The 23,609-nt window shown below is 32.8% G+C and overlaps 3 protein-coding genes across 3 annotated transcripts; 2 read left to right on the top strand and 1 right to left on the bottom strand.

The window, feature by feature from the left end:
* Positions 1–14,685: 14,685 nt before the first annotated feature.
* Positions 14,686–17,577, top strand: Bm2848 (Uncharacterized protein; the record flags this gene model as incomplete). The annotated part of the gene is made up of 4 exons (XM_043073871.1): positions 14,686–14,781; positions 16,398–16,547; positions 16,665–16,820; positions 17,428–17,577. The coding sequence occupies 4 exons, from the start codon at positions 14,686–14,688 to the stop codon at positions 17,575–17,577; spliced, it is 552 nt and encodes a 183-aa protein (XP_042929805.1).
* A 1,474-nt stretch (positions 17,578–19,051) lies between these two features.
* Positions 19,052–20,296, top strand: Bm2535 (Uncharacterized protein; the record flags this gene model as incomplete). Its single annotated transcript, XM_043073872.1, has 3 exons — positions 19,052–19,146; positions 19,462–19,528; positions 20,183–20,296. 3 exons carry the CDS (start codon positions 19,052–19,054, stop codon positions 20,294–20,296), a joined length of 276 nt encoding a protein of 91 aa, XP_042929806.1.
* A 2,041-nt stretch (positions 20,297–22,337) lies between these two features.
* Positions 22,338–22,861, bottom strand: Bma-cox-6B (Uncharacterized protein; the record flags this gene model as incomplete). Its single annotated transcript, XM_001899110.2, has 2 exons — positions 22,338–22,717; positions 22,855–22,861. The coding sequence occupies 2 exons, from the start codon at positions 22,859–22,861 to the stop codon at positions 22,338–22,340; spliced, it is 387 nt and encodes a 128-aa protein (XP_001899145.2).
* Positions 22,862–23,609: the final 748 nt, after the last annotated feature.

Below are 23,609 nucleotides of genomic sequence, written 5' to 3' on the forward strand. Positions count from 1 at the left end.
TTCCTCTACAAATCAAATTTATCCAATAACGTTTACTGAACAGATGAGCAATCATGAAATTTCTTGTGGTTCTCTCAGCGAACTGGATATGTACTCTCATCAGATTACCTGTAAATGCCACTAATTAAGTTTGAACTTATTAAGCAATTGGCACTACTGGTAAGAACCGTACTGGATATTTAACACTTTAAAATTTGTATATTTTATATCATTAAAAAATTGTTTCCTTCCATATTTTTCTAAACAGAACTCATACTTGTTATGATTGATGTAAGACACTTTACACCACTCACCTCACGAATCGCTTGCATTTCGACAATAGAATGAAGAAGTAATCGCTTGCATTTCGATAGTAGAATGCAGAAGTCTATTGATTAGGGACTAATCCACAAATACAGTAACGTGCGCCAGAGCATACATCGTCTACCAAAAAGTGATAGCAGGTAAAAACACTTTGGCTTATCTCCAAATCTAATAATCAGCAATAATCAAAACCCGGATACTTGTAAACTGTCAGTAAATATGTTTGAAATATGAGAAAAAGGACGGTTCTTGTTGAAACAAAACATCCAAGAAAGGAAATGATGAGAAATACCAGTTTTCAAAAGATTAGAACTGCTTTAATAAACCTACTTATATAAGCGCAGTTGCTCTTGGAACTTATTTTTGCTCATGACACAATTTTTACTTTCATTTGATTAATTCGATGACTTAAGCTTTATAAATTGCAAACTCCTACTATATATGTTAAACGCTTCGATCAAATGGCTTGCTGACAACAGTTTGGGAAAATAAACACTGCTAATTTATATTTTGATAAAGTAATAATAAGGTGTCCGATACTCGTTAGTGCATTACGTTCTAATAAGAAAAGCATGCAAGTTAATCGGAAAATTAGATAAGAGAGTATGTTGAAAATATAAGACTCTGAGCAGAAAACAAAGGATTACTTAAATATCTACGGCGCCAAAAAAATATTGTCGGAATATTGTTTGAAGCACACGGTTCAGGTACAGCTAATAGCACGAGCTGCAGAAAACTATAAGCGCATAAAAGATGTTTGACCTGAAATGCTACGGCAATTCTATATGTTTTATAACTCAGTTACCTGATGATAGGGAAGATAATGAGTTATGTTGCTGTGACGAAATCGGAAAGGTGTCGGTCGTCACAGAAGTGTGAAAATGACTCTTTGGGTCTAGTAGTTCAAAAATTGTTTCAGGAGTGAACGATTCCTAAAGGATATCGCACTGTTTACTTGTTTAAAACAAAATGATCGACCAATAAAAAGACATAAGTTGAAATATTTACGAGTTTAATCCATTAATCTTCAAAATAGCAACGATGTAGCATGAAAAACTAAAAAAGTGAACTTCTGAGCTAACAAGAAACCTCGCGTTTTGATTGTTTTGTAGCAAAACACAACTCCCGAAATTGTTACCAAGAATAACATGCTAGTGAGTGCCTTCACGATATATCAAAGCGAATTGAGTCATTGACTTGATGGATTATATCAATTATGTAGCGAATTATTCTGTCCCCTAGCATGAAGTCTCAGAAGAGAAAAGCAGACATTGCAACTAGGATAACTCTCACTTTTTTAAATAACACATGGAATAGATAAAATCAATGCACTGCTTTTTTATGGCCTCCAAGAATTACTTCGTTAGAGTTTTCAAATAAAATTGATAATTGGTAAATAAAAGGCAAGTAGTAAGTGGATTAATGACAAAAGCGGACAGTACAGAAAGGGCATGATAAAATAAATGAGTGTGAATATCAATATCATCTATCAATGAACCAATTCAAGGTAACCTTAGTGTATTGTAGGTAAAAGAGCCGTGCAAGTTCCGTTTTTTCTTCCTTAAATACTTTTCAACCGCAATGGTGAACACGAATATCTCCACTGAAGCAAGAAATACACATACTCATATTAGATACATACATACAAACAAATGCACTTAATAAATACACGCAATGGCGAACACGAATAATAAACAAACAGCTGATTGTTTGGATGGAACTAGCTGTGGCGGTTTCTGACTGGCGCTGTGGTACAGTGTTCCTTTGGCAATATACAGAGACCTGAAGAAGTTTGTGTAGAATGAGTTCGTCTCATTGTGTATATGTGTAGGCATGTGGTAAGTGTATATATATATATATATATATATATATATATATGTGTGTGTGTGTGTGCAGAGTACATATCTATAAGAAAAACAAATGCTTTTACCCTAGCTATGGTGGATATGGCCTAGATAGTTTGTAGGTTCAGTGGTTGGCCATTATCACTTTTACATCAAAACTTTTCATTCCCAACACGATTCTTACTGAAGTAGGTGGAAGTTTTACAAGCATTATTTAAATATGGAATAGTTTTTCTCTAATGTGCACTTCGGTAAACTAAATAAGTCTTTCAGATTTCAATATCATTGGTAGAGAATGATGTTTTCTGATTCTCGTTATTCCTTTTTCATCTTTGTTTCATTTCTCGAAATTTCCCAACTTTCTTTTCTGTCATTTACCTCATACTTCCCTCACTATTCATTTTTCCGTCTTTGCACTTCAAAATTTGAATTGGAAACATGCTCACAATCCACATCGGTTTATATGTGTGTTTTTCATGTTTCCCATGCGTTCACTAATGATGCATTTAAGTGAAAAGTGAATTTAAGTCTTTAAATGTTAATAAAGGTTTGTATGGAATTTTTTAAACAAGCATAAAAAATTCTTATCATTTCTGTTTCGTCAATCCATCTCCTTCTATTCATTTGAACTACCCATTTGTCGTCGTCTGAATATCTTGATATTTACAATTCTTTATCAGTTTGTCTTAAGAAAAGAGTTAATCTATCGCTTCCGATATGGTTAATCTTTCCAGCTTGTTAGTAAATCTCATGGCTGTTTGATAAGTAACTTAACATTCAAATAAACGTCCTATCTGGTGTGAATTAGTACATAATCTAGATAAACCGAGAAATGCCGGGAATGCCGACTCCGACGACTGGCTGTAAATGACAAACACTGCAGCAACCACTCGAACGGTCACCAACCACAACTAGCAGTGGCTGCAACATTCCATTGGTTACAACGTTCGAATGTGAAGAACTGCAGTTCTACAAGCAACTTTACAAGCTATTTTTCAACTTTATCACAGTACAATGACTTTCGCTTGAACTCGATATATCCCAATTTTGTTTATTTGCTTATCTATCCACATCATCTACAAGTGTAAATGCGGGTTACAAACTTGTGACTTATCGAGCTTTGTGGTAAGTTGCGTCCTTAAACTCCGAAATGGTAGGGAAGAATGGAAGTTTCCTCCAATTTTATTGCTAGATAAAGTGTCTCACTTCTGCTGCCTATTTCTTTCCTTTCTTTCAGATTGCTTCCAATGCTGAAGTCCAGTCTTCCGTAGGGACAGAAAAACATAAAACGTTTTACATTTAATAACAAAATGTTTGAAGTAGCAAGAAAAAAAAACATTTATCATCTGCCTGGTTTATCAAAAATTATAACATGTAACCATATATAAATTTTAGGAGCCTCGAGTCATTAATGAGATAACAAACAAATGAATGAAGAGGCGCCCGTTTGTTTCTTTTTTTAAAACGATTACCTTTTTTCATTTCGGTTTAAATGAATTTTGTTCTTACCTTCTATCGGGACTGTCCTAGCACATAAGCGCGGAGAGTTGCATTATCATACGAACAATACCAATGCTCGGAAAAAAAATTTTAGCGGTAAAGACTGAATCCATAAACTTCAATACCATTCTTGATGTATTGTAAAAAAGATATATTAAGTGGTACTAAATTTGTGAAAATATAGCACCTTTGGAAAAATTCCTTAATAGTTATTCCATAAGAAGTTTTTTACGGGATTTTATCTAATCTGACTAGTTATTAAGGAATTTAATGTATGAATGAGAAAATGAAGCGAAAGATCACTTTCAGTAGAATTTAAATATAGTTAAAATTTTGCGCAAAAGAAAAGTCCACATAGTAACTAATCAGTGAAACTTCTAACTTCAAGATACAGTGCAAGAAAATGAACCAAATCTAGTGCTATCTGTTGTCACTTAAACTAGCTTAACGTACAACGCTTATAAGGTGTAAAGGTGGTCAACAGTAGAATTAGCAACATCTGAAATACAGACCCTTCTCAGCCTTCCCAGAACAGCCATCTATTTATAAGCTTAAACAATTTCCACAAGTACTTTTATCTTTAGACCGTCAGTTTTAGAAATAAGAAACAGTGATGAGGTGCAGTCATTATTTCATTACTACATTAAAGTCAATAGTTTTTGGAGACTTTGCTGCAGATCAGCATCATTCAATTTTTGTTTGATGCGCACTGGCATAACTTCAAGTTAATTTCGACCTGCGATCATTGGCCTTCTAATAACACTTATTTTTTATTGAATAAACTCACTCTTTTTTTCTAGTAGTTCACTCAATGCAAAAGTGACAATGACTGGTAATTCCGAATCATAGTTTACACAATTAAAAAGTTCAGAAGAAATTGTCATATTGGTTTACTAAGGATAGACAATTGAATTATCGATGAACTGACTGGTGCATGAAATGTTCTCAGGGTCTTCCACGAACGAAAGACATAAGGATACAAATGATAGACGAGTCCGTAATCTTCTAATCTTCAGAAACACAAACATGCATGTTTAGAGGGAGCAGTATATGGCAAACATGCGTCAAATATAATGAAGCACAGCTGAAGCCCCACAAATAACAACGACCTTAGATGCCCGCTCCGAATCCCATCAGATATTTTTATGCCATGCATATACAACTACCAGTCACATGATAACATGTCTTATTCCAAAATCAGTCATCGCATATCAAAGAAAGCAAACAGGAGATACTGCGACAAAAACTTGTCACTTCTACGACACTGCTTGTCAGGTCTACATGTCAGGTTCACAGCAAAATACTCCTGCACTATTCTGAGATATATTGAGATACGAAACAGGAAGGGAGAAAATAAAATTTATGACGTAAGACAAAAACAAAAGAAGAGTAACAAAAATGTAAAGTCATGAAAATGTGTGATAACGATAAGGATGAAGAGCTGAAAGACGATTGAGCGAACGTAGCAATGAGTGCAACTAAAAGAATTTCATTTTTTTAAAAACATACATACACACAGACACTCATACATACATACATACATACGTACATACCTACATACACACATACATATACACACAGAGAGACATACACATACAGATACAACAAACAGACTCGATATTCATACCGACATACGCAATCGAAAATACAGGGAAGCACTGGGAGTAGACTGGAAGCAGGCAAAGATGGGGAAGCGTAGATTTAAAGTGTCGATGAAGGTTAACGATGCCCCCTCTGAAAACGCACATTGTACTTTGCCTCACAGCAAGTGCTTCCCACACTGTCGTCAATTATGGAGAGCCATGCGGGAAGCTGTAGAACTATCATAACCGATTTCTGCAGTGTTCTGTGTCCCTTTTGCCGGAGCTGTACATGCATAGCTCTCCATCGCCCTTTTTTGATGCCATTTATGGATAGTAGTGAATCAAAATCATTTTAAGAACCATTTGAAGCGAAGCGTACTCTGAAAGTAGCGGTTTTGTCTATCATTGAGATTTTCTAAACCCTACATCCACACCGATGTGATTATTTACGCAATAAAGATCAGGGTTATTAATTCGTTCCTTTTGTAAACTTTGCGCAGTTTAAATGTTTCCGGAAGTTCAGAAGAATGGTTGTGAATGCAAAGAGACGTATGTCGTGTTTTTAAAGTTTAAAAAAATTTTTTTGGAGAATTTAAAGAAATTTAGAAAATCGAGAGAGTCTTCAGTCTTGTCGAATGGTTTTGGTTTAGGAGTCGGTAACTTTTATTTTTGTACAACAAATAAAGCCGCAATAAATGCGATAGCCATCCTCCAATTCACAGCAAAGACTCCAGGAGAAATGTACTGTACTCCATTTAAAAAATATCTGAACAACCTGATAAGTTTTTGAAAATGGCGAACTCACGATAAATAATAACGGTTGACGAAAGTCCAGAAGCATATCGTAAAATCATGACTTTCACACATTTGCAGTCTCAAACATCGTTTAAAATTCCAGTTTTCTCCACTTCTTCAAGATATGACATGTAGAGAAACTTGCTCTCTGCATTAATAATCGTATAAAAGCATAGCAAGATGTAGGATTAATAGCGATTAACTTTCTGTAGTCCTTTTACATCCAAGCTATCAAGAAGAGAATTCACGGAATCTTTAAAGATCAAAGAATTGTAAAAAATAATAGAATTGCAGGAGTATAGAATGCGATGGCATAAAAACCTTTTATAATTATTATTTATGGAAATAATTTTTTTCTGTTATGTCATGTATTATGCCTCCAGCATATATATACTCGCTTTCAGAAATGAAAAGGGGACACGACGCAAATTAATATTTGGAAGCAATGAAAAAGAGTGTTCGGGTTTACCAGTGTTTGTTTTTAGTTGTGACTGATGGACGAAAACCATGATGCAAGTGGCAAAAGTTCTAAGCTTTGAAGGAGTAAGTGAAACTGGATGTGTGCTGAAGAGTGGTGAAGAATTTTGCATTACCTACTGCTATGGAAAATGGCTGAATGATTACGATCTATTATTTTAACCTGGTTGGTAGTGAAAACGGCAGTGTCGAAAGTGTTCACAATTATCTCAACTTGAGATGAGTCATTGGATTGATCTTAAAACTGCGAACAAAAATTCATTTCATTTGTGTTGTTGGAAAACGCGTGCATTATGGTGTAGATCCTTATACTTGAGGCATTTCTAATGAGAATGAGACATTCTTAATTGTTGGACATTGAATTTTACTTTTGATTCCCAAATAAGCAATATTTCACTTGCACAGGCTAAATGATGTAATCACAGGAAGCTTTAGGAATGTCCTGCACTTTAGTGAAAAAACTGATGTTTTGAATAACGAACATGCTCATTCTCGATTCCTTTTAAACGCATTCATAATACAAACCGACAATCATTTTGTTTCATTTTAATGTCTTTCCTCTGAAATTTATCCTAGTCAATATACTACATGATCTCTTCTCGCTAACAAAAGAAAAAAAAAAAACGGCTGAGTTGTTTGTGAGAAATCCTGCTCTTTCCTGTGCATTACTCAGTAGTGATGTTGAACTCAAGATATAAATTTTATATTGGAGCTTGAATCAAGTAAATTTCAAAAAATTTCAGAATAATTTATGGAGAACAATTATTTTCTCGACTATTTTTAGTAAACGTTCACTTTGGCAATAAACAGAATTCCAGGTAATAGAATCTTGCAGCATGTGCAGCTTTCGATTCCTCTCATAAGTTTTCAACAAAAAAATATAATAAAGCATTTGCTTTGTATAAGTGGAACAAGGAAACAGCGGTATGCTACTATCCGCAGGAATTCCAAACTGTGCAGTTCGGAATCCTATGATTAAATTGCAGGGTTAAATTTTTATCTTCAATATGTTTTCAATACTGAAAATAGCATCCCTAATTTCAGAACATTTCATGAAGTCATTGGAGATATTAGTGTAAATTAATTTATGTTGCAAAAAATATCGAGTAGTGGTCATTACACTACCTCAAAACAAATTACGTATCATAGCTGGTTTTCATTATACCGATATCCTCATTATGGGAACATCTTGTAAACTTACTCAAAATAAGCTTAATATGTCCCAAAAAGCTAGAATACATACTGGAACAGTATGTATTCTAGCTTTTTGGCCTATTTATTCCACGAACAAGTGTTCAGGTTTTATATATCACTGAAAGATATCAGTTGCAACGTTATAATTTCATTCCTTGTATTTTTCTCAATTTCGAGGATCCACGGAGAGCATTAGAAGTGCAGATTTGAATAAAGAATCGCTCAACAAAAACAGAAAATGGATGCGACACATTAAAATGGTCAAACATTCAACTGGTTTTTTGCAGTTAACTGGTTTGCTTATATTATTTAACTGGTTTTTTTCGCGATTTCATGATCTTGCTTGGATGACGTCGGATCATCACCTTACCCTTCCTTTTTTAATTGCGGTATTTTGCTCTCACTTTGATTTCACTTTATCATGAAGATCTTCCGTAGACCATCAATCTACTTTTCTTGTTTCTTTACATCACTATCCATCCTCTCCTTTTATCTTATTTGCGTTTTTATCCAAAAGCAGTATTTAGCATTCAGTGTGTTTGTCTTTATCTTCCATCTTCAAGCTTTGACATCTACATCTGTTCATTCTCTTTTACAATCTCTTGTATCTACCTTCAGGCCACTCCCCAAACTAAAAAGTGTTAGCCACACTATTTCTGTGTTGAACGAGTTTTGTAAGTAAGCATTTTGTTGAAGTCATTTCATGAAGATAGTATCCTGCATAGCTATTACTTATTCGCCTTTGCGGCGATTAAATTTTTGGGTTACAAAGCTCAAGTTGTTGTGGAAGATTTGAGGAATTAATCATTATTTTAGGAAAGGTTGCTTGTCTCGGAGAGATTCGTTGGATATAGATGTAAATATTGGGGTAACAGAGGAATTCCTTTATTAATAATATTTATAATAATTCCTTTATTAGTAGAAGCAATAACACAACAACTTTATAGAGAAGAATTGAAGTTGAACTCTCCTGGTTATTGGTAAAAACACACAATGCCCCTTCTCAACAAGGATGACCTCGTTATATAGCAAGCAATGTGCATAAACAAAGTATATGATTTACAATATGAGGTTGACCTGCCGAAAGAGTAATCGATCTAACAATGAGCTGTTGACCTGGTTTACAAGCAAATCTAATTACTAGTTGACAAGCCGTAAAGGACAATAGTTAAGTAAAAGTTGTTAACCTCGTAGATTGATGGATAATTTACAATTAGTAGTGATACAACAATGAGGTCAACTAAATGAAGGACTGATACCGTGTAAACAATAGATAAAAGATTTACAGACTAAACATAAGATTGGAAACACAGAGTTGTAAGCATTATTTGCAAGATTTCATAGAACATATTTCCTACTCATATTTTCAACTCCTATGTAATATTTTAAAGTTTCGCGATATTAAAATCCGCGACATAGGTGGCAGAAATTTTGGTAAGCCTTATTTTGGTTTGAAAATTACTCTTTTTCCCTCTCGGGTTGTAATCTTAGTCTCAATTTCAAGCAGAAATCCTTAACTCGAAATGTTTGCTCAACTGAATATTATGTTGAAAACGCTTTCTCTTGCACATTTTGAACCATACAGATAAGTTAGGTTATTTGCATTTTGCAAGACATAAATATAAAATAGATCAGTGAAATTGGTCGTTGAATGACTGACTTTTATTTGAAAGATGGATCGACGAATAGTTTAAGAGAAGAGTGGACGTGACAGTATTTTCTTGAATAAAGTTGGACAACATTGTATAAATTAATAAATGACGCGAGTAAGTGGATGTCAAAAAAACATTTCTTAAACTAAAAACTGATTCCAGTGTTATTTTCGTGGTACTGCTGATTTCATTCGTCCTTGAAATTAGCTTGATAAGCTTAAGATTGTTTAACATGTCGTTTAGCTTGATAGCTAAGAGCTATAGCATAAGCCTGATTTCATAAAATTTATGATTTGGTCATTCCACATTCCAGTTAATATTTCAATTTTACATGAATTTCTCAGTAATTTGTGCCGAGAAGTTTGTAACTTTCAATTTACGATATAACAATGGTTAAAGTTTCAAAATATAAAAATTCATCGGAAACTTTTACCATTTTCGCATAGAAGTTAATCTATTCTGTTGGATTTTATTGCTGCTATTTTAGTAAGTTTCATTTTCCTAGTTTTTTGGCTAATAGAAGTCATATCTAACATACATGCATAAACAATAATAACTTTCCCATTATTTAATTAGACATAACCGGACATATTAACCTAAAATGAGCGAGAGTTGTTACTCATACTAAAATGACATGAAACGATTTTTTAGTGCATAATGAATATTGGCAAAAAATCTCAGCCAGAACTAAACAACTAAACAAGTGGCCTGGTATAAGGAATAATAGGAATTCATAGCTTTCCACTGAGCTACCAATCGGAATATTCATCCAAAATGCTCTTTATTTGGAATCTGGTTTAGTAACGGCAGGCGTAGCAGAGAAACACTAATAGTGTAGCCTCGCGGAACAGGTTTGCAATGCGCTGTGCCAAATTCATCAAATACTTCTGTACCACTGAAGCGCCTCTCTCCCTCATAATTTTTCAGTCTTGGATTTAATGCCAAATACTTGCGTTTTAATATGATATTTCATTTCTTTTTACCATATTTATCCTATTTCAAAAGTAATTTTTAACTGCTTTTCAATCATACTGCTGGAATTACGACAATTCTACTGATTAGGTTTTTGTCCTTCAAAAAATTTTTTAATAATGTTCCTACTTGCTTTGTACTGTTCTATTATTCCATCTTGCAATTGAAAAGTGTTGATATGCTATTGAAGAAGTTATCATTTTATCTTGTGATGAAACCTGATGTAACTTGAAGTATTAGACGTCATTACATGAATAGGTCCTTTTTGTTGACAGAAAAGGTTTCATTTAATGTAACTAATGCAGATAAAATGAATGAAAATTTTCAATTAAGTGATAATGACGGCATGATATTAGATGTTGTTTCTATAAAATTTTTGCAAAATATTTGTTCAGTCGCTCCAGTGCTTATACTAACGAATTATTTACGAATTTGTAGAAAACAGAAAACATTGGAGGAAGTGGAACAACGTATAGAACATTACACAAAATTTATTGTTGAAACTGACAGTACTTAGACTGATGGATTAAGAAACAATGTCAACTTCTGTTCATGATTTCCCTTCATTTTTTGTAAATTTAGCAATCCCATCCATTATTTCTAATCTATTCCACCCTCCCTTATTGATCATTATCATCAACCGTTCCTTTCTGAAATTGAAATTGATACACATAAGGCTTGAGATGAAGGTTATATTTTCTAGTTTTTTCTTGTTTTGATTGTGCACAAATCTTCAATTAAAAAAAAAAAAAACGATAAAACTAAACGATGTTGTAACAAATCGTTTAGTTTTATCTAAATTGAAACGAATTATCAAATGCACAAGAAAACGTGTTATCAAAACCTATGCTAATAAAAGGTCATTTAACAATAGAAACTTAAACATGAATAGATTACAATATTACCGTGTTATTCCTTAATTTACTTCTAAAATGTATTTTGAAACAATGGAAGAATTTAGAAAAGAGCAAGAATGTCAAAGTGTTACAAATTCTGCCTTTAAACAACAGCGTAGCGATAAGTTTATATAAATTGAAATGAATTATCAAATGAATGTGATAAGAAAGCATCGTATTAATATCTGCACTAGTAAGAGGTCATCAGAAAGGCTTGTAAAACGAAAATCTTCCAGTTTTGTAGGTCACGAAATGTACTCATTAGTCAGTAATTGAGCTCACTAATAATTTCACATTAAGCTACATTTTTTATATAGTATGAGTTGACTTTAAAATGGTCGTTTTCTTTTCAGAAGAATTCAGAACCAATTGATGTATTTGTTTATATATTTGTTCTAAAGTTCAACCTGAATATTAACATTATATTTCTTTTAATCTCAAACACATAGCACAGCAGATTACAATTATTTCAATATTACTTCACTTATGACCAATCTCTAGGAATTACAAGAATATATTATTAATATTTGTAAATGAATGAATATATATATATATAAATCTGTCAGTTATTTTTTCTCTAGTTATTTTTTCAAATACTTCTGTGGTTGTCAATAATTTATTCTAATTGACAATGTTGTGTCGTTTAAAAAAGTTATTAAGGTAATACTAACATAACGTATTATTTGCTTTTCAAATCTATACTGCTCTGAAAAGAATTAATGTAATGCCAGGAATGAATGGATCTTGAAACAATTAATATTATGCAGTCTGAGCAATGTATAATCAATACGAATGATTATAGACTTGACCATTTTAATGAACTAATGTCGATGATTAGTAAGTTGCTGTGGTACACTGTTCACCTGGTAATAGGCTATCTAATTTCCCTTGCTTACGAAAAGATTCAGCTAGGTCATTCTCACTGTAACTATTGCTGAACTACTGCTGCTTTCATCAATAACTTTTTATCTACTGCTGTTGATCACTTTGAAAAGTGATAAGAAAATACTTTTTCGCCCGGTTCTTTTCATCAGGTTATCTATAGTGCCGTGAATCAGGTCATTTGTAACGTTATGAATTAAAATCTTTGCCTGCCGTTCATCGATTAGACACAGTTCGAAATTGAATGGTATTCACCTATCGACTCAAATAAGCGTGATCACCAATTCTTTCAAGGCCGATAGTCTTGGAAGTGTCATCAGTCTTACCGTTTACTATGATATGTTGTTTTCAGGTCTTATTTTTTAAACCGAGTTTTTGCAAAATTTTATCTGCAATACCACATCTTTTCTTGATTACAGCTGATGGGACTGTTGCCTTTCTACTTCTGGTAATATCGTTTTTTTTTTCTTCCAATTCGAAGCATGTAACAATTCTCCTAACTCTCGCAGTTTTTCTGGTCGATCGAAAATCCAAAACACAAAAAAAAATTTCTAAAAAATTTTTCATGGTACTCATTATTACAAAGGCTTAAAACAAATCGTTCAATCGAATACTATCAAAGGCTTTTATGTAACCAGTTAAAAAATACAACGTTAAAATTTTTTAAAACAATTAATTAAATTAATCCAAAATGTGTTGTATAGTTTTCCGATTCGTCTTGCTTACCGTTTTGTAGAGCCACGAGTCTTATCACCGTTTCACTTTTTAAAAGAATCTTTTAAGTCTAACTATTCTTGGCAGAGATTGTATAATTGTCGAGTGGATATTTTCGTTGTTTTGGATATTTTTTTTGTCCTCATGAAGTTCAGATCTAACGAAACGATATTTGTGTTTTGTATAATTGTTCGGACTCATTTAAATCAGAGTAACGAACAATGCACTGATTTCTGCCACCTTTGGTTTTTTGTGAAACACATACATGTATTCACAATTACAAACACCAATAAACTAGCACGCGTTACAGCACCAGCTCAGGACTGGAACGAACGCAAAGTAATTGATATTCTCAAAATCATTGGCACTGCGATGATGCTCTTCAGTTTTTAATGTTCTTTAAGAACCGAGAAATTGTAATTTCATATTTTTTTTTTGTATTTATTTTTTTGTAATTTTATATTCTTATGAAAAGTAAAACGAAAACAATTGGCTTATCAGTTGATTAGCTTACTGGAATAAATCAGAAATCAGAAAATCGCTACTACTAATAATATCGCAGTGATACGGATATAATTCTCGCTCAGTTGCTGAATCTCAATTAACCTTACCAATCATAAGATAAAATTTTATCAACAATAAAGAACAGAATTGAGAAAAGCACTTTATCAAATTTGTTGCAATATTGAAAAGTTTACTTTAATGCCTCTTAATATTTTAACTTTAAAACCAGTTCTTTTCATGAGTCTGTGCTGATCGCTGTTCCATAGCATTTGCTTCCGCAACTATAAAAGTTTAAGGTCTCAAATTTTCACATTTTTCTAAAATCAGAATCTTTGGTTTTTCTTTCTGTTTATGAAGTTTAGAAGCTCATTTCAAGTCATGCCAGCTTTACACCAAGCAACTGAACTTTTGCTTGCATTGCTTACAAAATCTATACGTTAAACTGTTTTTGATCTGAGGACTGCAACATCAATAATATTGACAACTGATCAGTATGATTATACTTTGCTTGTACTGCCTAATTCTATTTATGCCACATTCAGTACTAACAATTTATTTTGTAAGCATAATTTCATCTTAGTTTAAAAATACTTTTAAGAAGAGCTATACAGCTTCATTCAAATACAGATATTACCCAAGCACTTTTCATTTAAATTATTTGAATTTTTGGAAGTAAGCAACCAGACAGAAGATAAACATTCTTATGAAAGGAATTTATTGGAAAGCGAAGTTCCTACTATAAACAATCAACACTCAGCTCTGCCCCCCAATGATTTTTTCATGAACTGTTCCTAAATTATTGATTGTCAGATACATAAGGTTTTGTTTTATCTTACATATGCCATATCTGTTACGTGAGATTCAGCGCTAAAATAAATTCTAACTGTATCTTACTAGAACTTGGGATTGATTAATGTTGAATCATGAAGACATGAAAACTATGAGTTGAGATGTTTTGGAAATTTTCAACTGCAATTGGCTACGTTCAATATTCATAATCGTCATTTCGAAGGTACTGTCAAACATCAGTCTCATAATTTGGTATGTGTCGAACTAAGTTCGAAATAACTCTTTGAAAAAAATGCAGAAAATAAAATGCTTCAAGTTAAACTGATTGTTACCATTACTGAGAGATTGGGTGAACGCCATTTAATTTTTTTCTAAGCGTTCCAAATGCAAGAAAGCCTTAGTAATTTGACATTATCAAGTCATACTGGTCATTGTTCGCTTATGAGCAATATTTTATAATCAAATTGTTAATCTATTTGCTTCTATTATCGGTCAAATATCACGCGAATGAGCAAGTGATGCAAAATGAATCTTAGAGCCATTCAGAATTTCTACTCACAACTTTTTTTTTCAGTATAACATGTTCGAAAAAACTTTTCTTATTTTTCTACTAACAGTGCCAGTGGTGATTGTCGAATCGAAGCAGTATGAAATCAAAGAATTCGAAAACCCTGCTGTAAGTTTCCCAATTATTTCCAATATCATTATGTAAAAGCTGCCATAACGTCTTTTTTTTTCCAGAAAGCATTGCCATACAAAGAAGTTCGTAAATCTCATGAAAGCGAAATTCTAAAGGGAATAGTACATTATGTTGCTGTTGCTCTTTTCTTGCGGTTACTTCACCCAAAAGGCGACTGAATCCATCATTAGTCAAGAATTCAAACTTGCGCGCCTTATTTATTCTGTAACCACAACGTCTTTAACAAACTGAGATGCTTTCAAATTCTTCCTAACTCGAATGTAAAATAACGTACTGCATTTCTTCGAGTTTCGGTCTTCTTCTAGTACTTGCACAAGTTCTCGAGAAATTCATTGTAGAAATCCTTAGCTATCATCCTTATTGGTAAGTCGATAGCACAGAAAATTACAAATGTTTCGTTTGTTCATTACTAAAGTTATCTTTTAGAAATGTCCATTACATAGATATATCTCCAGAAACAGCTGCTCTTGTCAAGATTGGTTCATGTATCAGCTTTCACAGTCTATTTGTAGTCCTTGAAAGTGAAGATGCACTACTGATTTTGTCTCCATGCTACAGCAGTTGTGTCGGTTGGATTTTGGTAAAAAACAAAAGAGACAAGTTATCAGATCTTAACAGCTCATTAGACTTGAGCAATTCTGCATTAGTAACTGTTACGTTATCGTGAACAGAAATAAAATGCGTCCGTGTGGTCTGTATTGGTTCTGCTTTACTGGTAATGAATTGAACGGACTCCCAGTCATCATTTCGGTTTCATTTGCATGATTTATTGGTTATTTCAAATGTAGTTATTTCTATTTAAATTTCTTTATAATTTCCTTTACTTTAACTTTCTCGTTCATACTTTTGATTCATTTATTCATCTTTGGTATTACCTGGAAAAATTGATTTTGTTACTAATAAGCTGCTAAGTTTGCTATATTCTCTTCCCTTTTTAGTTTTTATTAGAATAAAATGAGAGGTTTGAAATGAAGCTACATTAAAGCTTTAATCCTTTTTATCTCTTTTAATGCTTTTCAAAAATATATATATTTGCACTTTTTTTTTTCAGAGATTACCAGTGGAACCAGAGTTACGATAATAAATTTGTTCTTTTTAACAACACTGCTTGAAATGAAGTGATCCAAGAAAAAATGAAAAGCTTCATACTTTAAATCACAATTCTTCTTCCCAGTTTCTTATTTTGTTAGCCATTTCTGTTCTGCTTGTGCCACAGATATTCATCACTGTAAGTCGCAATGGTAGTTTGGTCATTTTCTTCTAAGAGTCCTTGTGCAAGGTTGCTGCTTCCACTGATTTTCCGTTCTGCACGTTGATTTGAGGAAGCGATTGGAGTGACACAGGTTAAATGAAACTATCGGCCCATTAATTTCAGAAAATCAATCAAGAAGAGATGGAATTTAGCAATGTTTCACGATCTATCGAATAGGAGCTTGCCTATAATTCCGAAATTTATATTACTTTCACATTATCTGAGCTATAATCATTAACAGTTATTACTACAAAAATCAGAAGAAATCATGGTTTCAAAGTTGGGGTTCAAGATAGTTAATCATTGAGTTGAAAACTTGCGCATGACGTGTAGGTTTTAGGATTGTGGTAATCAAGCAAATGAGTGGAAACCGTGCATTGAAAGAAAAATAGCTGATCAAGTTTTTGGAGCATGTTGTGATCGTTTTGCGCCACCAGAATGCCGAGGCTTATGTATCTACGAAAGTAATCCTATCGAAGCACGAGTTGTTGTAATTTTTTCTCCTTATTTCTAACTGCTCATCCTTTCCTTGTAAAATATGGGTTATCATAGTCGTTTGATTTACATATTTATTCATTAGAGTTTCATTATAAAAGGAAATTTGCAGTTAATGCATGCAATTCAACCATCTCGATGTCGTTTATATAAATATCTGAGTTCGATAATACATTGTGCCGCTCAAACGCACGACAATACGGCTTGCTGTAGAGACATGGGTGTTCATGAAATCGGTTCGCAGTGCTTGCAGTTGTGTAAACCACAAGTAATCTCTACAAACTTTAAATCTATTCCTTCATTCTCTTTTACTTATAAACAGCAAAAACTTTCATAATACGTATTACAATTTAACGAACTCTCTCAGATAATTGCATAAGGAAAAATGTTATTAATGTTTTCCGTTTAATTGAATGCGTTCACGCAGATGATGTTAGCTCAATCAATCATTTTTGACCTCTGATTCTAACTGTCGTGAAAGACGAAATATTTAAATTATTATATCCAAAACTAACAAATTCCTCTTATCTAATTCCTTTTCCTCACACAACAAAAACCCTTTGTTAGCAAAACCCTTTATTAGCAGTCTTTGTTTCACATCAGTTAAATATCCTCTGCCGGATATCTGGTCAGTTCAGTTTTGCATATAAACAATCGTCCTCCATACGGTTGTTCATTCTGCATTTTGGGGTGGTTTTGATATCATTTTAATGTTTTATAATTATATCTTTCGTTACGCATTGTTATAATATTGATTTGTCGGTTTAATTACCCATGTTTGAGGTTTCACGACACTAAGCGTCTATCTATATGAACATCTGATATTAGAAAAATACTTTTTCATATATTAGAAAAATTCGGTTATTTATTTCCAGGCAGTACCTCTTCAGTTGTGGGGTACTAGATCACTACGCAAAGATCTCGTCGTATGTTTGGCAAAGTGGGACCAAATAATGTTCTGTCATCAAGCTGGTCTACGTGCTCGGAAAATCATGAAAACACCAACGGTAGTTACGTCACAGTAACTCACTATAGTCCTGCTCTTTGTTCTTTCTCGCGTGTATTTTATAAACATATATTAGCGTTGTTCTTTTTTTGATTTTTGGAACAATGTTAGTGCATCTTACACAATTCTATTGACTCTAAATGATTAGAAGAATGAGAAAGTTCCTCTGACTCTGCAAGTAGGTAAGAATTTAACTTTTTAATAACTGAACTAAAATTTGTTTCGGTTTTCATACTTATCACACAGAATAGTTGAAGACTGCTGCAAAAAAAAAAAAAAACGTATAAAATATGTTTCGAATGCATTTGCTGAAAGAAATGTATATGCAAACATGGTTAATATGGCTCCATTTGTACAGATGTAATGGAGTATAACTTTTGGTTAACTTCACGCTATTTGAGACCACAATATTGTTCTTTGTGTGGCATTAATATTATTAAAACACTGGAATTCTCTCAATTTTTACTATTAAAACTGGAACTATTCTGTTCTTTTTCTTTTCTATTAAAACACTGGTATTCTCTCAATTTTTTAAGACAAACAGTGTTTCTTATGACAACCTATTTTTATTCCCAAGCAACTTGTTAAATACACATCACGTCAAGCAAAAGATGGTGCAAATTTCTTGCTTAGTGTGTGTCACCAATTTCATCACTATCTTTTCCTCCAGTTGTCATGAATGACTTTTTGTTCAACAAAACGTATTTTTTTCTGCATATTCATTTGTTTTTCTTTATCCACGTAGGGTTTGTTGATTTATATCTAATATTCTTCCTTACCCTCCAAAAACAAAAATAAAAAAACAAGAAAAAAAAAATCGACTAATACCTGCAAGAATTTTAATAGTTATGGTTTAATTTTGACAACTAATGTTTAAGACATTAATTAACTCAGCTGGTGTTTCAAAAGCAGTGGTGCTTAACAAAATCAAGCTTGCAAAGACACTATTGAAAACGTTGTCTTTGAACCCGCTAGTTCTGGAATTCTAGAGGAGTTCTTTGAAGTTCAGCAATGCCTATATAAACTACACTGAAAATGTTGTGCTGTTTCATTTGCTGCTGTTAGTTTGCAAATTTTGAAAAATTTCAGAGAGAACTTTTTATTTATAAAGGATTTAGGAGCGAAAAAAATTATCACATGAGAAGGAAGAAATGCGTTCTCAACTGAAAGGTGAAATTACTGAACTACGAGCAAATATCGCCAAGATGAACTTAATGATAGAGAAAGCTGGAACTTTTTGTAGTGAGCCAACAAATCAAATGAAACATGAATTGCAGGTAATATCGCATATTTAGTCGCTTCAAAGTGTAAAACTGTAATGGAATTCATAACTATACTTATAAACATGGTTTTGTTTTTTTTTCTCTAGATGAGTTATAACTTAATATTTTAGAACCTCTCAGAAGAAAATATAGTACTGAAGTTGAAGCTAACTGAAACTCACTTTGAACTGGCAATCATTAAATCGGAACTAGCCATTATTCGTACTGATTATGAGTCCAGGAAAAAAGAAATGTCAAGTAACTCGAAAGCATTATTTGAAAATGCTCAATAAACAAAATTTGGAACGACAACTCAAACTGCTCTAGTAGGTTTTTCTAGATTTATTCATTTTGCTTTCGAGTTTCTTTTTTTTTATTTCCAGGAAGGGGTCTAACTTTTTATGTAGCTCACACAAATACTGTCGTTTATAAGTAATTTAGTAGAATAGTTTTCAATTTCCAAGTATTATTTAGCAGTTAGTAGATAAAATGTACTTTATTGCTGGCATGATTCACAATTCGTTTACCGTTATTAAATTAACTGAGGTGAAAGGGATTTTTGTCCAGAGATGAGTCTTTGTCACCAATTTCTTACTAGATATGCAAGAAATTTCTTGAAAATTTTGTGAGCAAAATTATAGTGATGCGAACAGGAAGTTTCATGATACAAATGATAGCTTGCGCAAGGCGTTGGATCAGAAAGCCATAGTAAGCCATCTTTTTACAGCATATCTAATATATTTAAAACCGTCGGTACACGGTTCACCCTCCCATGCAACACTCTGGATTTTGGAAGCATCGATTTCTAAAATTTCGAGGAAGCTGTGCACTTTTTTCCTTCTTTTTAGCTCTTTCTTATCAAATGCTTAATTATTGTTTTCATCATTGTAACATACTAATGCTGTCTTGGAAACACTGGTCCCAAATTTCAGTCCTGGAAGTTACAACGCTTTTTTTTTTTCATCAAAACATTCAGAATAGTAGCAGATTTTTGAAAAAGGCATGTGTTTTCCGTAAATTTTCTAAGCCTGTTTTTGAAGTATAAAACGTCACTCTTTTCGAAACTATTTATAGTCAGTAACAATTATATATGAAAAGCACATAATGCTAGTTCTCAAACAATATACTGTTTTTGAAAATGTTTTAACTGATTTATCTTTTCCCCCTTTTTTTTTGATTTTGAGATAGGACTGCATTTTAAAAGATGAGGAATGAAGAAAATGCGAGAAAGGTTCTTGTTTCTGATTGACATCTTCTGAACAAAAAATAACCAAAATAATATGTTTACGTTTAAAACGGATTGTATTTTCGAAGGATTATGTGACTGTATGTTTTCGATATACTTTGATTTTATTTTTTCAGCTTACTTCATCGCCTATGCGGGTTTTGTATGATACTTCAAATGCGAAGCCGAGAGAAACTCATAGTGCATATAATACAGATGAAAATACTGTTTTCATTATTCTGATTAAATGACAGTTCTTTGGGAATCACTTTTAATAAATGTGGTAGTGGGTGGCCATGCATAAATATCTTCTAAAAGTTAACTGGAATTTGAATAGTTGTCGAATAAATAATGTATCACTCATGACTGTTGAATGAAGTCTCAACATCATACCAATAAGATCGACCTAAGGGATACTCTGTTCATCAAAACTATTTCTACGGAAGACGGTGAAGCGGTAGCAGCAGTAAATTTTTAATTTCATTTCTCCTATCTACTACTTTTAATTGATATTGTGTTTAGTTTTATTTTTTCTTCACTTCATTTCTCAACTTCAATTAAAATGCTAATTTAATTGAAAAAATTTAGGCAGTGGGTGTTCTGTTTGCAGAATGCAGTGCTCTGAATGGTATTAATATTGAAGGAGCTTTGATGAATCTGATTAGGTATAATATATAATTGCTGTTGTTTATTTATTACCTCTTCTGAAAAGGAACTTTTGCAGAGAACTGATAATAACGGAAGATGTGGAAATTAGTGGAACTGGTGTGATTATCATGTCGAAGTTTTCAAAAGAAATAAGTAATTGTTGCTGCTTGAAAAATTGAATATTTACCCTCCCGTATTTTAAGGATCCAGCAAATTCCGAAATGTAAACGAAACACTAAGCGGTTGTTTTTTATTCCTAGTTTCCTGTCAGATTATCTTCACATATTACTCGTTTGGATACAAATATTTATTCTGCGAGATACATTGTTCATATTTTTTACTTTATCAAAAATGCATTTTCGTTTAGAAACTGCGTAGCTTAGTACCAATGAATTAACTATAAAATCTGTGAATTCCATTTCACAGTGGTGAAATTCTTGCTACTTGTTTCTTACAGAGACATCTTTTCTTACTTGTGATTTACATTTTACACTAAAAGTAATAGATTTGTCGAAGTTATTCAAAATGCAGATAAATAAGTGTATATGATACATTCGACTATAGTGTATGCCAGGAAACAAAGCAAATACGTGATAAAGTGATGGATTATACTGTTTTTCTACAAATAAAAATCACCAAGGCTTTTTACTAAAACTGGAATTCGCTGTTGTCTGCGCTTTAACGTGGGTATAGTGGCGAAAGTAGTGATAGACATGTACTTAAAGGAATCGAAAAATAAAACTGTCCATTTTTAGGATGTTTTCATGATCTAAAACATCTAAAAAGTTTTCATGATCTCTCTTCTCAGACTTCAAATCCTCATGTTTTCTAGGTGGCATTGGAATTCTTGTTAGTGGATTTATAACTGAGTAAATTTTCTTGGCTGGTTCCTACGTTCATCTGAAAACCTAGATCTTTTTATGCACTTTATTTGTTTACATACGAAAAAAACTTGTTTTTTCGTAAACGAAGTTAAAAGAAAATCTTTTTCTAGAAATTTCGCTTTAATATCCGTACTTTTCGCAGATTCTTGATATGAATACTTATTTTCATCCTTGTAGACAAAAAGTGAGTATGTAAATAAATGTATTGAAGCATATGTGTTATATTTAATGACATGATATTTATATTGATATATTTACATTATATTTAATACAATATTTGTGTTTTTACTGTTTCAAGATCGTTCACATGACTTCATTCACATAAAATCTGTATGTCAATAATTGGGAAGCGCAAATTTTGGAAAAAAAAAATTTGACTACTTAAGCTAAATTGTTGCGAACGCTGTCCACTCTTTCCTTTTTCTCCGCTGTTTAATTACTAGCACAGATGACGGAAATTTAAAGTAAAGAATTAGTGACCTCGAATATTATAAGTGCTTGTAAAGTACTTAGCTTTACTTCTTTTTTGATGGTAATATCAAGAACGCAGACAAAGAGCATTTGTTTGTTTAATTACTAAACACAATTTGTTTCATTAGCGGGGTTAATTCTCCTGCGCCAGATATTTTGAAATGCACTGTGAATTTTAGAGTTTGCTTGGTATACGTCATATTATATAGTTAATTGTAACAGAAGGAAGTGTCGCATTAAGAAATTATATGCAAGGAAACTCCCATTTAAGTAACAGGGACCGATCAATCTATCGATCAAATTTAGCGGGGAAAATGCCCTGCTTTAGCTGATTATTCCATATTTCTATCCACTGCGAAGGGCACAAATCCATATAAACATTTCGGAAAAATTTACACCGCTCGTTTTTTTCACCAAGTAGTGTAATGCAACGGTGATAATCTACGTAGTAGTCAAAGCAGTGTCGGGTCGCCTTACATTGCGGATATCGTACATCATAAGGCGCAGTCCATAAAATACCATCTGGTCCTCGCTGTTTTTCATTGTACTCTTGAGAGAACCATTCCGGTGCATCTGGTTGCCGGGCTTTATATTCACTGCATTTTTTTTTCAGGTGTTCGAATCGTTCACCCAGGGTTTCCGGCACGGAAGAGAATTCGTCGCTCATATCTGTAATACTTCCCCTTTTACTTACTTTTGACAATATTAATTACAATATAAAATTAATTTTCAAATACTTCACTGAGGAAAATTAAATGCATTATTTCTACAACCTAATCGGCAGATTCTTGAATGAATTATTTTACCTAACATCCCTACAACTAACACACAACATCTTTATCTTTATATACAATATCACATTACTGGCTAATTTGACTTACTGGATATGTTTTGATTTCGGCTATAATTTGAAGCAAGGAAGAAGTCCAACTATGAAACAACTGTATATGGAAGCAATTAGAAAGAAATGAAGAGGTCGGAATTTAAAAGTTTCAAAAATATGCAAATTGCATTAGTATATATGTTGCAGCCATTTGGTTGTTTTAGTTCTTTTGCATAGCTGAAAAAATTTTTTTTTGCTTTAGTTCTGCTTCCATGGAGGAATGTTATAATCATATGCGTATATATATATATAGTAACACAAAAATATAAAAAGTACGAAGAAAAAAAGCAATAGTACATCAAATTCAAGTTTTCTTTTATTTATTTTGGAAACTTCCATTTTTTTTTCACAGAAAATGGTAAAAAGTATGAAGATGAACATAGTTTGTGGAAAGCATTTTGAAGACAGTTTGTTAATAGTCTACAGAATTTTACTTGTTATTCAACAGCTTTTGCTCCGGATCACCAAATTTCCTCAGAATATAAAAATGGGTCTCAAGGTACAATGTAAGGTATTCATTTTTGGGTTTTTATCTTCTTGGGATATAAAGACGCCTTTCCAACATTACCGTGTAATACTGCATATTAACACAAGCAAAATATACTTAGTATTGTAGTGCTGAAACAATCTCTCGATTGTTCTCAATTTCCAAAGAATTTGGTTGAACAGCAAAGCCAA

This window comes from Brugia malayi (assembly GCF_000002995.4).
Source record: "Brugia malayi strain FR3 genome assembly, contig: Bm_v4_ChrX_scaffold_001, whole genome shotgun sequence".
Lineage (NCBI taxonomy): Eukaryota > Metazoa > Nematoda > Chromadorea > Rhabditida > Onchocercidae > Brugia > Brugia malayi.